Here is an 18,197-nt window from a genome sequence, read left to right as displayed (position 1 = left end):
AGTTCTCACAGCTAGCGCTCATCCTAAACTCTGGGCTCTGGCTCCATCCCGGCATCCCACTGCCTCTTTCCATGGTTGGGGGTAATACTGAGGAAGAAGGAGATGGTCAAGCCCAGTACAAATATGGCCTGGCTCCTTAATTGTGGGGCCCTTGCAATTCCACCCCATTCAAACTCAACATATGCATTAAAAACCTAAGTGTTCCAGGCACTAGACTAGGGTCAGGAAACTAATAGTTTGAGGATAATAATAACCACATCTGCCGCTTACTTAGAGGACAGCACGGTGTACAGCAGGGATCAGTCAACTGTAGCCCATGGGCCAAATCTGATCTGCCAACTAATTTTATAAATAGAGTTTTATACGAACACAGCCTTGCCCATTTGTTTGTGTATGGCTCCTTTCTCACGGCATCAGCAGAGTTAAATAGTTTCAACAGAGATTGGTTTGTCAGGCCTAAAATATTTACTTTCTGGTCCTTTAGAGAAAATATTTGTGGATCCCACTGCTACTTAGCTGGGGAGCCTTGAGAGTTATTCCACTCTCTGCACCTCAGTTTCCCCATCTGTAAAAGCACCTCCTATACCGTGTTATGACATCTGAGAAGGGACTAGAACAGTGCCTGGAACACAGTAAATGCTTCAGACGTGTGCAGACTCATTCTTTCTTCCTAGGAACCCTTGGAGGTAGATGCCTTTACCATCCTACTTTACAGATGAGAAAATCAGAATTCAACAGAAGGAAGTGATTGTTCCTCAGGTATGTAGTGAGGATTTGAAGCCGAGGTGTCCACCAGCTCTGGCAGCCTTTTAGGAGACCCCAGGAAATGAGGTGAGACTGGCCTCTGCCCTGTGCTGTCAGTTGAGTAGACAGTGAGGAAGAGATAACAATTCTGTGAGATGAGATCTTTGAGGGGGAAGCACAGGTGCTGTGGGACCACAGAAACGGTACAGGCACCCCGACCCAGGCAGTCAGGGGAGACTTCCTGGAGGAGGTGATAGTGAAGCTTCCTGAACGGCAGAGGAGGTTCCAGGCCTGGCTCCCAGCACAAAGGGAGCTCAGACAGTCTGGAAGTCGCTATGCTGTCACCTTGTTACCTCTAAGTGGAGTTGGACCTCACCTGTCCTTCAGGAGGCGAAGGCATCCCAGAACCTGAGCCACTCCATGAGGAGATATGGACTTTGACAAAGTAACTTGGGGCTTCTGGTTTCTTCACAGCCCTCCCCCAAACCAACACATCACAAAGGGCTCCTCGCTTAAGGTCAGTGGCTGGCCATTGAGGGTTGTCACTCGGTGCATAGGAAGCAGCAGTTTTTGTCCCTTCTCTCACTCCTGCCCACTCTCCCCATCTCTTTCTCTTCCCCTTGCACACACCAGCCTCATACAAACCAGCTGGGAGCCTCAAGGCTCCAAGTCTTTTATGCAACCTGCCCTGAGGCTGGCTCTTCAGCAAGTCTGGCCTGTGTGTCTCACACCCGCTTTGTGTCCATTCTGAGAACTGCAAGGCATCCTGCAGCCCCTGCACACGGTGGCCCTCTCCCCCCTGTCCCTTTGGTTCTTGTAACAACTCTCAAACAGGCTTATTGCAAACCTGCTAAACGCCAGGCCCTGAAAAATACAAACTCAGTGTTCTGAGATTCAATCATTCAACATACACAATGGGAACCTTCTACTAACATAGTAAGGGCTGTGCTGGGCACTTCTGTGTTCATTAGTCTTATTCCCTCCATCCATCTATCCATCCATTGTGCATACGTTTATGCAACCATATATTTAACACTCTTTAAACTTAGGACCTGCTATGTGTCACACTGAAGCACAAAATTCTTCAAATTTCCACAACATCAGGATATGACACACGGTAGGTTCTAAATAAAAGGGTGTAGAATAAGTAGACGAATGAGTTAACTAAATGGAGGATGATAGAAGCGGAAGGGTTTGGTAGTCACCCTGTCTCAAACCCGTCTTGTTCTAGCAACTCCTAGTCTCCATTTCGAGAAACCAGTTCTTCCTCGGCCTGGGACCCTGTCAAGATCATTCTAAAGTGGAAGAGTGCGGTGGGAGTGGGGAGATAGGTGAGTGGGGAACTCACTCTCTGGTCTCTATAGTTTATAAACCATGTGCATCCCTATCCCACCTCATGGTGCCTCCAGAGCCCACCAGCTGAGATGCAAGCTGTGGTGGAGGCGGCTACATGTCCACCGAAATCTTTTATTTCCTTATAGACATAGAGCAGGGCCATATTTCCCAGCCTTTCTGTTGGGTGGAGCGATATTCGCCATCTCCAGGCCTGGGCCACGGACACCACTGGTGGCGCCCCTTTGCCTCTTGGCACCAATAGCTGGCCAGATACAGAGGGAAGGGCAGGAAGCTCGGGGGTCCTAGGGGAGGACAACGTCACAGGCTGGAAGGGACCTGGGTCCTTGAAAGACTGTGGGGAACAGAGTCCCCTCATCTCCACCCTCTGGCTGCTAACTGGGCTCCGTGCAAGCAAGAAATAAACTTGTAATTCTGCTAAGCCACTGAAATGCAGGTGTTTGTGTTTCCATAGTTAGCGTTACCTTGATTGACACAGAAGTACCATTACCTTTGCAGCTGATGGGCTCCGATCTATTGCCCTCAAAAAACAGCTTCAACTCTGGGGCCTTCTTGACATCAAACTCCTTCCGAAGTTCCTTCTCAACCGTGATGTCCACTTTGCCAAAGCCAATCCCGTTCTTGCCTTTGCCCATGATCTCCACGGCTTTGCCCAGCTCCTCAGCTAAGTTCCTGGATTGCTCTGAGGATGGGTTGTCTGAAAGAGGCAGTATGAAGACAGAACTCACTAGAGCTTTTCCTGCATCCCTGTCTCCCAAGGAGGAGGTTTTGTCTGGCCTGCTTAGCTCCGGGGCTTTTCTGGTGCCCCACTGCTAGTGGGTAGATTCAGAAATGTGACAAGATGTGAGACACACGGTTCAGGAAATTGCTCAGTTTGGGAGACACACATCAGGTTTCTTTGGGTTCGGTAACACTGGAAACAATACAACCTTGGGCAACTTAATCTCCTGAAGCTCCAATTTCCTCATAGAAAAAGTGGGGAAATAGTGACTACCTTGTGAAGTTGTCAAAAGATTTATTTTACAATCAGTTGTATTGTGCTTATTACTTTCTAAGAATTTTACATGGATTAAGCCATTTAATCCTCCTAGTACCCTATGGGATAGGTACTGCTATTATTATCTCAGTGTTATAGATGAGGAAACTGTTGCACAATTGAAATGACACCTACTTGCCCAAGGCCCCATGGCAGCAGGAGGTATAGCAGGATGGGACCCACTCGCTCTGGCTCCGGAGTGCTTGCTCTCTAACCTCCACTGGGCATGTCCAACCCTTAGCACAATGCCTAGAACTTGGTCAGTACATAATGCATTCTTACTAGCACCATTATTATTGTAAAATTTCTATCAGAAATTATAGTGAGGGGGAGAGAAAGAGAGAGAGAGGGAGGGAATGAGGGAGGGAGGGAGGGAGAAGAGGGGAGACAGAGATGGGGAGAGGGAGAGAGAGGGAGAGAGAGAGAGAGAGAGAGAGAGAGAGAGAGAGAGAGAGAGAGAGAGAGAGAGAGAGAGAGAGCCATCTAGTGGAAATTCCTGGACCTAACAGGCCAATTTGGGCCCCTCCAGTTGCCCTGTATCTGCATGTAATGGAAAGAAGGCCAGATGTGGGAAGGGTAAGGATGGAGGGAGGTTATGATGATCTCCTACGCACTCAGCCCATCCCCTTGGTCTGGGGTGTTGAAGAGACCTGACACTATCATATTGCTGGGCAGCGGGGTGGCATTTGGAGTGAGGAGCCCTTTTCTGGAAAGAGCCTCAGGGGCCTGACATGTGATCCCAGCAGCAGGAGAGGTCTTCCTGGCCTAAATGGGGGGGGGGGGGGGGGAGGTGCTAAAAGGCAGGCAGTTTTGCCTCCCTTCCTCCTGAGAGGACTGTGAAACTGCAGGCCCCTCGCTGGTCCCTCACCGACTGGTGTCTCCAGCAGGTGGGCCGAGCCAGGGCAGGGGGTCATTAATTCCCTTTCAAGCCAGAACAGTTTATCTTTTTCAAACTCCCTTGTCCATCTGGAGCATTTGGAAAAAGTGCAAATCACTTCCAACGCTATGGGCAAGTTCCAAGTCCAACAGAGAGGGCTTTTGTAAAGCAAAACCCAGAAGGCTAGGCCTGGGACAGCTGGCACACGCCCTATTGCCAGTCAGCACACCTGCTTCAGTGATGGAACCCGAAAGTGAATGATCGTTTTCATTAAACTCCCAATCAATGGACAGGAAGTGGGAATTTTTGCCTCTCTTGTAGATCGATGCCTTTCCACTGCCTGCTTTGTCACCATCATCGCCTTCGATACCCCCATCAATCACCACCAGCAGGTGCTGGCCTGTCGCCAGCCACTCCGGCCTGCAGGCTTCTCCTCTGCCTCCCTCGTGGATTCGGCAGTGCCTGGCTCAGGGCTGCTAATTGACATAGCATCCAAATCAGAGTTTCTAAGGGTACGAGCTTGGGGCAAGAGAAACACTTGTCTAAACAGTGGAGTTTTTGAGGTTCCACACACAGCCCAGTGGTCTTCAGTGTTCAAAATGGAAGTGAGAGAAAGAGGTTGTGACAGCTGGGATCTGAGAGCTGGATGGATGGGACCTAATAGTAACACTAATGGGATCCATTCACTCATTCATCTGACAAATCTTTTTTAGAATCTTGCATGTGCCAGGAAATGTTTTAGGTATTGGGGACTTAACAACAAACAGATTGATAAAAATCACTGCTGTCATTGGAGAAGGCAGAAAATAAACAAAATAAAGAAGCAGACTATATTCTATGTTAGATGCTAAGTGCTATGGAGAAAAAAGAAGCAGAGGTGGAAGTTGGAAGTGTCAGGCAAATGGAGTTTAAGTAAAGAGGTGAAAGGAGGCCTCACTGAGAAGGAACGTTTTAATAAAGACTGAAGAAGATAAGGGAGCAAGCTGTGTGCTTGCTTACAGGAGGGAGAGAGTTCCAGACAAAGGAGCCATACGTGCAAAGGCCCTGAGGTGGGAGCACGTGCAACGTGTTTGAGGGATGACAAGAAATCCATTGGGTCTGGAACAGAGTGAGCTGGGGTGAGGTCAGGTGACACAGGCCATGTAGACCACTGAATAAACTTTGGCCTTTCCTCCGAGGGTTGTGGAAATTACTGGAGGGTTTGGAGCAGAGTTAGATGTGATGACTTACTCTTTTACTGGATTGTTCTGAATGTTATATGGAGATTAGACCAAAGAGAAAAAAGGAGACTAGCTGGAGCCACTGTAATAATCCAGGTGAGAGATAATGGCTTGAACCAGGCGAGCGGTGAGAAATGGTCAGAGCCTAGAGGGATCTTGGAAGAGTTGACAGGATTTACTGACGGATTGGAGGTGGAGTGTAAATGAAAGAAATCAAGGATGACTCTGACATTTTGACCTGAGCAACCAGAAGGATGATGATGGTAGTAATGATAACAAGATAACAACGTTTATTGAACACTTACTATGCCAAGTGATTTGCTAAGTGTTACACGCATTATCTTGGTGAATCCTCAGAACAACCCTATGAGTCATCTGCTATTACAGGTGAGGAATGTTAGACAAGGAAAGGGAAGCCCAGAGGTTTCACAGCTAGTAAGCATTAGGCTGAGTTCAGCTCCATGGCTGACTGACTCCAAGATCCATGCTCTAACTGACCTTATAGGTAAGCTGGTCTGAAAAATGTTCCTTGTTTCCTGGAGGGGTGGGTTTCCCATCTCCCCTGCTCTGAGTGGTTCTCATCAAAGCAGATAGACTCTGGAGAGCCAAATCCACCCTTTATAATTTACAGTCCTATTTACTAGTTTCTGTCTTTTTAAAATTTGCCTTTAGGGCTTTGGAGCCTTGAATCCTCAGTGTGTAAAGGTGAAATGGATGCATACACCCCTCAGGTCTTGGTGCCTGTCTCATGAGGCATGGAGACACAATTCAGCTGTACATTCATTGGAACCTGGGCAAAGCAGTGCCCAGTGGACAGTGGACAGGCAGGGAGCCTTTCGCTGGGAGGCTGAGAGCTCCTATAGGTATAGCCCTCCTCAGGTTCTAACTCCACCTAAGGTTCATCTTCTGGCATATAGTGGGTACTCAATTCACATGAATTCCTTAGGTTGTCTCATAAAACAGAGACAGTTATGGTGGCTTACAGCACCAGTGGTCCAGGCAAGGTGTTTTTTAAACATCTCTGCACTTCAGTTTCCTCATCTATAGAATGGGGGTAGTGATAGCTCCCATACCTTAGAATGAGCCTACATAGTAAGACAAGGTAAGCAAAGCTCTGGCACAGAAGTGCCCAATAAACATTAACTATTATGATGACATGGGGGAAATCTTTGGTCTTGCTCTGACCAGATGCTCTCTGGGGAGGGAGAGTCCTATGGAGATATCAGGATCTTCAGCAGATCTTCTGGTTCTGGGGGAAGGAAGACAATGGTGACCAGCACCAAGTCATCCAACACAAGGCTGAGGCCTATTGTGTGGCTCTCCCGTGGGTTTTGGGGTAAACAAATGGGACCCAGGGTCGCATTAGAGTTGTCAGTGGCTCTCTGACTGTCTGCTTGGTGTGTAAATGTGTTAATGGCTAATGGACCTAGATCAATGTTTGCCTGGGTCTTTAGTAGATAACCCCAGTCTCCCTTTTCTGAGCAGCCAATGTGGGTCAGGGTAGGGACTGATGGATGGGGGAGCTGTGAGTGTAGGGACTGGAGATTAGCTCCCAGCACAGGGAGCTGGAGTCTGCATTTCTTTAGACTGTGGTTCTCAACAGGGCATATTTGGCCATATCTGGAGATATTACTTGTTGTCACATCTGGAATGCTACTGGCATCTAGTGAGTGAAGGCAAGGGATGCTACTAAATACCCTACAGTGCAGGGACACCCTCCTCACATCACACACACACACACACACACACACACACACACACACGCACACGCACATACAGCAAAGAATTAGCCAGCCAGGCAGGGTCTTGGTGCTCCGGCCGGGTGTCAAGCCTGAGCCTCTGAGGTGGGAGAGCCAAGTCCAGGACATTGGGCCACCAGAGACCTCACAGCCTCATGTAATATCAATCGGCGAGAGCTCTGCCAGAGATCTCTGTCTTAACACTAAGACCCAGCTCCACCCAACGGCCAGCAAGCTCCAGTGCTGGACGCCCCATGACAAACAACTAGCAAGACAGGAACACAACCCCACCCATTAGCAGAGAGCTGCCTAAAGTCATACTAAGTTCACAGACACCCCAAAACACACCACCAGGTGTCGCCCTGCCCACCAGAAGGACAAGATCTAGCCCCAGCCACCAGAACACAGGCACAAGTCCCCTGCACCAGGAAGCCTACACAAGCCACTGAACCAACCTCACCCACTGGGGGCAGACACCAAAAACAATGGGAACTATGAACCTGCAGCCTGTGAAAAGGAGACCCCAAACACAGTAAGTTAAACAAAATGAGAAGACAGAGAAACATGCAGCAGATGAAGGAGCAAGGTAAAAACCCACCAGACAAGACAAATGAAAAGGAAATAGGCCGTCTACCTGAAAAAGAATTCAGAGTAACAATAGTAAAGATGATCCAAAATCCTGGAAATAGAATGGAGAAAATACAAGAAACGTTTAACAAGGACCTAGAAGAACTAAAGAGCAAACGAACAATGATGAACAACACAATAAATGAAATTAAAAATTCTCTAGAAGGAATCAATAGCAGAAAAACTGAGGCAGAAGAACAGATAAGTGACCTGGAAGACAAAATAGTGGAAATAACTACCACAGAGCAGAGTAAAGAGAAAAGAATGAAAAGAATTGAGGACAGTCTCAGGGACATCTGGGACAACATTAAACACACCAACATTCATATAATAGGGGTCCCAGAAGAAGAAGAGAAAAAGAAAGGGTCTGAGAAAATATTTGAAGAGATTATAGTTGAAAAATTCCCTAACATGGGAAAGGAAATAGTCAATCAAGTCCAGGAAGCACAGAGAGTCCCATACAGGATAAATCCAAGGAGAAACGCACAAAGACATATATTAATCAAACTATCAAAAATTAAATACAAACAAAAAATATTAAAAGAAGCAAGGGAAAAGTAACAAATAACATACAAGGGAATCACCATAAGGTTAACAGCTGATCTTTCAGCAGAAACTCTTCAAGCCAAAAGGGAGTGGCAGGACATATTTAAAGTGATGAAAGGGAAAGACCTACAACCAAGATTACTCTACCCAGCAAGGATCTCATTCAGATTCAACAGAGAAATTAAAACCTTTACAGACATCAAAAGTTAAGAGAATTCAGCACCACCAAACCAGCTTTACAACAAATGCTAAAGAAACTTCTCTAGGCAAGAAACACAAGAGAAAGAAAAGACCTACAAAAAAAAAAACCAAAAATAATTAAGAAAATGGTGATAGGAACATACATATCAATACTTACCTTAAACGTAAATGGATTAAATGCTCCAACCAAAAGACATAGACTAGCTGAATGGCTACAAAAACAAGACCCATATACATGCTGTCTGGAAGAGACCCACTTCAGACCTAGGGACACATACAGACTGAAAGTGAGGGGATGGAAAAAGATATTCCACGCAAATGGAAATCAAAAGAAAGCTGGAGTAGCAATTCTCATATCAGACAAAATAGACTTTAAAATAAAGACTATTACAAGAGACAAAGAAGGACACTACATAATGATCAAGGGATCAATCCAAGAAGATATAACAATTGTAAATATTTATGCACCCAACATAGGAGCACCTCAATACATAAGGCAAATGCTAAGAGCCATAAAAGGGGAAGTCAACAGTAACACAGTAATCGTAGGGGTCTTTAACACCCCACCTTCACCAATGGACAGATCATCCAAAATGAAAATAAATAAGGAAACACAAGCTTTAAATGATACATTAAACAAGATGGACTTCACTGATATTTATAGGACATTCCATCCAAAAACAACAGAATACACTTTCTTCTCAAGTGCTCATGGAACATTCTCCAGGATAGATCATACCTTGGGTCACAAATCAAGCCTCGGTAAATTTAAGAAAATTGAAATCGTATCAAGTATCTTTTCCAACAACACTGTGAGACTAGATATCAATTACAGGGAAAAAACTGTAAAAAATACAAACACTTAGAGGCTAAACAATATGCTACTAAATAACCAAGAGATCACTGAAGGAATCAAAGAAGAAATTTTTAAATACCTATAAATAAATGACAATGAAAACACAACATCCCAAAACCTATGGGATGTAGCAAAAGCAGTTCTAAGAGGGAAGTTTATAGCAATAAAATCCTACCTCAAGAAACAAGAAAAATCTCAAATAAACAGCCTAACCTTACACCTAAAGCAATTAGAGAAAGAAAAACAAAAAAACCCCAAAGTTAGCAGAAGGAAAGAAATCATAAAGATCACATCAGAAAGAAATGAAAAAGAAATGAAGAAAATAATAGTAAAGATCAATAAAACTAAAAGGTGGTTCTTTGAGAAGATAAACAAAATTGATAAACCATTAGCCAGAAAAAAAGGGAGAAGACTCAGATCAACAGAATTAGAAATGAAAAAGGAGAAGTAGCAACTGACACTGCAGAAATACAAAGGATCATAAGAGATTACAACAAGCAACTATATGCCAATAAAATGGACAACTTGGAAGAAATGGACAAATTCTTAGAAAAGTACAACCTTCCAAGACTGAACCAGGAAGAAATAGAAAATATGAACAGACCAGTCACAAGCACTGAAAGTGAAACTGTGATGAATGCAAGAATTCTTCAATATATGCAAATCAATCAATGAGATACACCATATTAACAAACTGAAGGATAAAAACCTATGATCAGGGGCTTCCCTGGTGGCAGAGTGGTTAAGAATCCACCTGCCAATGCAGGGGACACGGGTTTGAGCCCTGGTCTGGGAAGATCCCACATGCCACAGAGCAACTAGGCCCGTGAGCCACAACTACTGAGCCTGCGCATCTGGAGCCTGTGCTCCACAACAAGAGAGGCCGCGAGAGTGAGAGGCCCGTGCACCGCGATGAAGAGCAGCCCCCGCTTGCCACAACTAGAGAAAGCCCTCGCACAGAAACGAAGACCCAACACAGCCTAAAATAAATATAAAAATAAATAAATAAAAATTAAAAAAAAAAAACCTGTGATCATCTCAATAGATGCAAAAAAAGCTTTCAACAAAATTCAACACCCATTTATGATAAAAACTCTCCAGAAAGTAGGCACAGAGGGAACCTACCTCAACATAATAAAGGTCCTATATGACAAACCTACAGCCAACATCGGTTCTCAATGGTGAAAAACTGAAACCATTTCCTGTAAGATGGGGAACAAGACAAGGTTGCCCACCCTCACCACTATTATTCAACATAGTTTTGGAAGTTTTAGCCATGGCAATCAGAGAAGAAAAAGAAGTAAAAGGGATCCAAATCAGAAAAGAAGAAGTAAAACTGTCACTGTTTGCAGATGACATGATACTGTACATAGAGAATCCTAAAGATGATATTTTAGGATTATAGAAAACTACTAGAGGTAATCAATGAATTAGGTAAAGTAGCAGGATACAAAATTAATACTCAGAAATCTCTTGCATTCCTATACAGATAAACCCACGCACATATGGTCACCTTATCTTTGACAAAGGAGGCAAGAATATACAACGGAGAAAAGACAGCCTCTTCAATAAGTGGTGCTGGGAAAACAGGACAGCTACATGTAAAAGAATGAAATTAGAACACTCCCTAAGACCATACACAGAAATAAACTCAAAATGGATTAAAGGCCTAAATTTAAGGCCAGACACTATAAAACTCTTAGAGGAAAACATAGGCAGAACACTCTATGACATAAATCACAGCAAGATCCTTTTTGACCCACCTCCTAGAGAAATGGAAATAAAAACCAAAATAAACAAATGGGACCTAATGAAACTTAAAAGCTTTTGCACAGCAAAGGAAACCATAAACAAGATGAAAAGACAACCCTCACAGTGGGAGAAAATATTTGCAAATGAAGCAACTGACAAAGGATTAATCTCTAAAATATACAAGCAGCTCATGCAGCTCAATATAAAGAAAAACAAACAACCCAATCCAAAAATGGGCAGACAACCTAAATAGACATTTCTCCAGAGAAGATGTACAGATTGCCAACAAACACATGAAAGGATGCTCAACATCACTAATCATTAGAGAAATGCAAATCAAAACCACAATGAGGTATCACCTCACACCGGTCAGAATGGCCATCATCAAAAAATCTACAAACAATAAATGCTAGAGAGGGTGTGGAGAAAAGGGAACCCTCTTGCACTGTTGATGGGAATGTAAATTGATACAGCCACTATGGAGAACAGTATGGAGGTTCCTTAAAAAAACTAAAAATAGAACTACCATACGACCCAGCAATCCCACTACTGGGCATATACCCTGAGAAAACCATAAGTCAAAAAGAGACATGTACCACAATGTTCATTGCAGCTCTATTTACAATAGCCAGGACATGGAAGCAACCTAAGTGTCCATCGACAGATGAATGGATAAAGAAGATGTGGCACATATATACAATGGAATACTACTCAGCCATAAAAAGAAACGAAATTGAGTTATTTGTAGTGAGGTGGATGGACCTAGAGTCTGTCTTACAGAGTGAAGTAAGTCAGAAAGAGAAAAACAAATACCGTATGCTAACGCATATATATGGAATCTAAAAAAAAAAAAAAAATGGTTCTGATGAACCTAGGGGCAGGAAAGGAATAAAGACGCAGATGTCGAGAATGGACTTGAGGACACAGGGAGGGGGAAGGGTAAGCTGGGTCGAAGTGAGAGAGTAGCATTGACATATATGCACTACCAAATGTAAAATAGATAGCTAGTGGGAAGCAGCTGCATAGCTCAGGGAGATCAGCTCAGTGTTTTGTGACCACCTAGAGGGGTGGGATAGGGAGGGTGGGAGGGAGGTGCAAGAGGCAGGGGATATGAGGATATATGTATACATATAGCTGATTCACTTTGTTATACAGCAGAAACTAACACACCATTGTAAAGCAATTATACATCAATAAAGATGTTAAAACAAAAAAGGGGGGCATTAGTCAGCCAAAATATCAATAGTGCTGAGGACGAGAAACCCCACTTTAGAACAAGTTCGAGATCAAGCATGGAAAAGGATTCTGAGAATAACCCTCTCTCCATTCCATAGGGTGATTTATAGTGTACAGATGTGCTCACAAGTGATAAGGACTTCAGGGTGGTCTCCAACCCCTTCTAGTTCCTCAAGGGCCAGCCAACAAATTTCTCTGACCATTACAGTGACCTACAAGCCCCTAAAGACTCTGCTCCTCACTCTTCTGATCTTATTTCCCACTACTTTTCAACAACTCAGCTTAGCCACCCTGCAGATTCCCACCTCAGGGCCTTTGCACTTGCTACTCCCTCTGCCTGAAATGCTCTCCTCAGGTTGCCGCTTTACTGCCTTCAGGTCTTTGTTCAGTTGTCGCCTTCTCAGGAAAGCCTTCCCTGGCCACCCTGTACACAACCACAGCCCCACGTCCACCCACTCCTTGCACTCCCTAAGAGTTCTGCTTTTTCTCCATAGTACTTTTACCCTGAAGATATGCTACCTTTTTTACTTCTTTACCAGTTTATCTTGAGTCTCCCCTCTCTGGGATAAAAGTTCCATAAAGCAAGGATGTCTGTCTGCTTTGTTCACCACTCAGTGCCTAGAATATATCTGGTATGTAATAAGTATTTAATAAATGTTTAATGAATGAATGAATGTCTCAATTATCAGCACAGTTTAAGATGGATTGAGTGTTAGACCTGCTCTGAAATGTAAGACAGGGACAATGAGACCAAGCCCCGTGCCTGGAATACAGGTCTCAGTAAATGCTCGTCCCCGTCATCACCACTGTGGTCCTCATTATCATTCTCATTCCCCATCACATCATCTAACCTGCTCCCAGGGCACAATCCTGCCACCTCTGCTTTATGGATGATTACTAATGACTAATTAATGAACCCAGAAACAGCTCTTGTTAAGTCTCATTTTGACCTCTCTCTGCTAAACGTAGCCTTCCCTTTTCTCCTGTCTCATTCATGGGGAACATTGTGGGCCAAAGGAAAGCTCATTTATTCATTCAGCATCTCCTCAGGCCTGCCATGCTCCAAGCACAATCCCAGATGTTAGCAATCAAGAGACGAATAAGATTTGACCCCCGTGCCCGGTGCAGCTCACAAGTTTAAAAGCATTTTCAGGGCTTCCCTGGCGGCGCAGTGGTTGAGAGTCCGCCTGCCGATGCAGGGGACACGGGTTCGTGCCCCGGTCCAGGAGGATACTGCGTGCCGCGGAGCAGCTGGGCCCGTGAGCCATGGCCGCTGAGCCTGTGCGCCCGGAGCCTGTGCTCCGCAACGGGAGAGGCCACGGCAGTGAGAGGCCCAAGTACCGCAAAAAAAAAAGTAAAGCATTTTCAATACAGTGTGGTAAATGCTATGAAAAGGAGTGTGCAGAGGGCTGAGTGAGCGTGGGAGGGCCTAGGTGGGAGTAAGGTGGACACAGCCTCTTGACAGAGCAATTCCACGAACTTAAACCTCACAATCCAGGTGAAGAAGTTCAGGAAGGACACTATAGGTGGAGGGAACTGCAAGCGTAAAGGCCAGGAGGCTGATGCCAGTGTGACCTACCTGGTGGCCACACTCAGAGTGTAGAGCACAGAGTTCAAGTGGAGTGGAGAAGGAGGCCTGGTTAGATCAAGCAGAGGACATTTTAGCCGTGTTAAGGAGTTTGGGGACTTAGAGAATCTTTGGGGGTTTTTAATCAGGGAGTGACCCAATCAGATTTGCATTTTAGAAAACAAAATTTCTCGGGGTACACTGTAGAGACGGCACTGGAGAGGGAAGGGAGACCATCTAGAAGATGCTGCAGTGGTTCATGGTGGGAATGGTGAGGCCAGAACTAAGGCCGTGGCAGGGGGATGGGGAGAAATAGTGATTGCGGAGGGCTTCAGGAAGTAGTTTAAACAGGATTTGGTGACGATTAGAGACGAGAGTACAAAGGAGTTAAGAATGATCTTGGATTTCTGACTTTGACATTATGTGGATAACAGTGCTGTCAGTCAAGGCAGGATGTGAGAAGAAGCTTGCCGTTGGAGCAAATCAAAGATGCTGAGGTCTATTTTGGACACACGTGGCATTGAGATGTGCGAGGGATATCCAAGAGCAAAGATGGCCCTGGGTGTTGGCTCTTGAGCCTGGGGTCCTTGGAGAGATGAGAAAGTGGGCAGCAGCTAAGCATTTGAGAGTTACCAGGGCAGTATTTCCCTGGAGACAATATTGGAAAGACCTATTTGTAAAAAGCCATTTACTCCTGGAAAAAAAGCTTTTATAATGCTTGCCCCAAGTCATTCGTTTTTCCAGAGGTGATTTAAAGGGTCTGCCAGCTTTTGAGAATTCATTTTGATTTAAACTGTGTATTTGAAGGCATCAAATATTCAAATGAAATGAGTTTGAGGGTCTTTTAGATAGCATCTCTGCTGGTGTTCACCGCTTTGAGATACCTGCTGATGGGAAGGCTTTAAATTTAAACTATTCAAATTGGTTGTTATCAAGTGCAATTAAAGTATATAAAATGGATTAGCTTCCTTTGTAGCCCCAGGTTCGATGTCAATCCAATCCCTAAATTACAAGACAACAGTTAACACCCCAAAGAGGCATGAACTTGCCCTGCTGCCCTGATTAAAACACAGTAGTCAGGACTTCCCTGGTGGCACAGTGGTTAAGAATCTGCCTGCCAGTGCAGCAGACATGGGTTCGATCCCTGGTCCGGGAAGATCACACATGCCACGGAACATCTAAGCCCATGTGCCACAGCTACTGAGCCTGCGCTCTAGAGCCTGCGAGCCACAACTACTGAAGCCCCTCACCTAGAGCGCTGCTCCACAACAAGAGAAGCCCACGCCCCGCAATGAAGAGTAGCCCCCGCTCACCGCAACTAGAGAAAGCCCACGCGCAGCAATGAAAACCCAACACAGCCAAAAATAAAAACAAATAAATAAGTTCATTAAAAATAAACAGAGTAGTCACGGGCAGAGCTTGCATTCTCACACGGACAGGATTGGCGACCTGCTGTGCCATTCTGGAAGGGTAAATGAGTGTCGCGATGTGTGTTGTGTCGTGCAAAGTGTGTGGCTCTAAATCCTTCCATGTCTCCACTGAGGGTCTAGGATTCAGGGTTTAAGGCTGCAGCCAAAAAGAGAAGATGGCTTAGATGTCTGACCTGTGCAAACCATTAACTCATAATCCACAGCAGGTAGAGCAGCTGCAGAGTTCTCAATTCTTCTGAGAAAGGAATCATAAAACAAATGTTCAAGTAGTGGCCCAAGTCTTGGTGTGGATGAGGGATGCAGGGAACCAGCTGGAGGAGTAGTTCAGCAAAGTGGAAATCATGTCCTGCTCACAGGCTCATGTAAAGAAAATGGCCCAAACTGGATCTCTCCTAGGTCTTGCTCCATGGGCTTGAAGTAAAATTAGGCATGCATCCTGACACTTTGAAGGAAACAAACCATTAACAGCCTGAGCTGGATGGAAGTCAGAGGCTTGGAACTATTTTGATGGAACTTTACACAACAGCCATGCTCCACATCGGATGGAGGCAAAATGACCCAATTAGATTTTCCCTCCTGTGAACTACCAAGGTTAAGGGCACAAAAAGAATGTTTTTGTCCTATGTTGCTATGAAGTACCTGCACAGGCCAGCTGAGGAAGCACTGGGATCCATGGTAACTGAGCTGCTGATACTGTCACTTACCCGACTCCCCCACTGAAGGGGCATCACTCGGAGAGAATGTATCAAATGAGAAGAGACAAAGATTGAGGAAGGAGCTGGGAGGCCTGAATTTCAGGCAGGGGACACAAACTCAGATACTAGAGGGGTGAGGCAGGGGTGTGACTGTGTGGGATTGGCTGGATAGGGATGTGGTAAACTGACAAGTATGTTTTCTGATCAAAACGGGAAATCGTTATTCAGCTCCAGCCAACTGTCACATTGCAGGAATGTAAGCCAGTGCTTCCAGAACTTTTGTTTTTTCAAGAGCAGATGTAAATTCAATTTCAATTGTGAAATGTCCCAAAATAGGGAGACAAATAGTGGCACCATACTGGGTCATTGTGAGGATTATATGACATTTACTGGGCTATAAGGACAGTGCCTGGCCCACAGTAAGTGCTCACTATGTGACTGTTAGGAAAACCCCTTCTACCCTGTCCCAAGGCACAGACAGGTCTGTGCCAACGTCTCAGGAAAAAGAAGTCTGTTCTCTCTGTCAAAATGCAGGCTGATGCAAAGCCTAAAGAATAAACGTGGGCATGCAAACTTCAGACAGTAAAGGTGGTGATCTAAAAATCTTTCTCAAGAGCGTGCCCATAACTGTGTCCCAGCAACTTAACACGCGATCTTATTTAGTCTTCACAATCATCCAGTGTGGCCCTTATGTTCACGCCCATTTTACAGAGGAGAAAACTGAGGTTCAGAATGGTAAAGACACCTGAGGGTAAATCCTGGCTTCTTGCCTTCAGTGGGACAGAGGAGCCAGATACAAATCAAGACAAGGGTGGCAACATAGTATCTTGCAAATTGCTTAATTTCCCTGGACCTCAGTATTCTCATCTGTAAATTGAGGATGACATTATATATATTATTTTTAAAATTATTATTAAAACGTGTTCTCACGTGTTTAGCAATATTTAAAACTCCTCTGGGGACTTCCCTGGTGGCACAGTGGTTAAGAATCCACCTGCCAGTGCAGGGGACACGGGTTCAAGCCCTGGTCCGGGAAGATCCCACCTGCCATGGAGCAACTAAGCCCATGCGCCACAACTACTGAGCCTGTGCTCTAGAGCCCCCGAGCCACAACTACTGAGTCCACGTGCCACAATGACTGAAGCCCGCGTGCCTAGAGCCCATGCTCTGCAACAAGAGAAGCCACCACAACGAGAAGCCCGCGCACCACAACGAAGAGTAACCCTGCTTGCCGCAACTAAAGTCCGCGCACAGCAACGAAGACCTAGTGCAGCCAAATGTAAAATAAATAAATAAATAAAACTCCTCTCGCTGCCAGGAGAAAGGGGGCAGGTCTCAGCCCACCCATCACCCACTGCCCAGGAGTGAGGGACACTCACGGAAGAGCACCATCAAGAAGCGGGTCTCATTCAGCATCTGGGTCAGGCCGGCAGGTGTTAGCACCATCAGGTTTTTCTCTACCAGGATGTGCAAGGGCTGGGACACGTTGATGCTGGCTTCCTTGACGTCCACCTCTGGTGAGCCCTGGACAGTGCCAACACAAGAGGCCACCAGCAGCAGAGACATCCAGAGCAGCTCCATTGCTGTCCTGCAGGGGCAGGAACAAGAACAAGAACCCTTATCAACACAGGTGGTGGGGCCCCATGTCATCACTCCCTCTCCACCTCCTTCCCTGCCAGGTCAGTCCTGATGTGGAGAACATGGCCTGAGCATGTTCCACTGCCCCCCCAGCGGTGCCCACAGCTTAGCAAAGCAAGCTGGCAAAGGAGAGGCAAAGCGTTAGGGTAACCTCAGGGCCCACGGAAACGGCGCAGGGTTAGTTCAGAGGAGCACGGTCCCACTTGCAGCAGCAGAAAGCCAAATCACATGCCAGCCACTCAAGCCCACTGGCTCCCCGGACACTAGGTGAGAATTTTTCGGATATGAAACCCAGTCCAGAATCCCAGGGTGAGCCTCTGGGTCTCAGAGATGACTGGTCCAATCCCTATCACAGCCTCTGCTTCATGCTCCTCCAGCTCCTGCTTGAATACCTCTTTTGATGGGCAGCTCACTACTTGACAGTGTACCCCATTTGATTTTTGAGCAAATTTTCTCAAGTGTAAATATTTCTTTTAAAAGTAATCACCATAGGGGCTTCCCTGGTGGTGCAGTGGTTGAGAGTCTGCCTGCCGAGGCAGGGGATGTGGGTTCGTGCCCCGGTCCGGGAAGATCCCACATGCCGCGGAGCGGCTGGGCCCGTGAGCCATGGCCGCTGAGCCTGTGCGTCCGGAGCCCGTGCTCCGCAACGGGAGAGGCCACAACGGTGGGAGGCCCGCGTA

General features: G+C 45.8%; 1 protein-coding gene across 1 annotated transcript in view; it reads right to left on the bottom strand.

Annotated features, from left to right (window-relative positions):
* PDILT (protein disulfide isomerase like, testis expressed) overlaps nt 1-17,847 on the bottom strand; it is a 37,234-nt gene extending 19,387 nt beyond the window's left edge. The window contains exons 1-2 of the mRNA XM_022552290.3: nt 17,259-17,847; nt 2,588-2,794 (exon numbers count right to left, since the gene is read on the bottom strand). Of these exons, the coding sequence (XP_022407998.2) occupies nt 2,588-2,794; nt 17,259-17,529 (478 nt within the window). The 5' untranslated portion in view covers nt 17,530-17,847. The remainder of the gene's footprint in view (nt 1-2,587; nt 2,795-17,258) is intronic.
* Between the last annotated feature and the right edge of the window lie 350 nt (nt 17,848-18,197).

The sequence above is a fragment of the Delphinapterus leucas genome, chromosome 15 (assembly GCF_059928025.1).
Source record: "Delphinapterus leucas isolate spDelLeu-1000000601 "Yukka" chromosome 15, BTC_Dleu_Yukka2, whole genome shotgun sequence".
NCBI lineage: Eukaryota > Metazoa > Chordata > Mammalia > Artiodactyla > Monodontidae > Delphinapterus > Delphinapterus leucas.
This window is presented reverse-complemented; position numbering and strand designations above follow the sequence as displayed.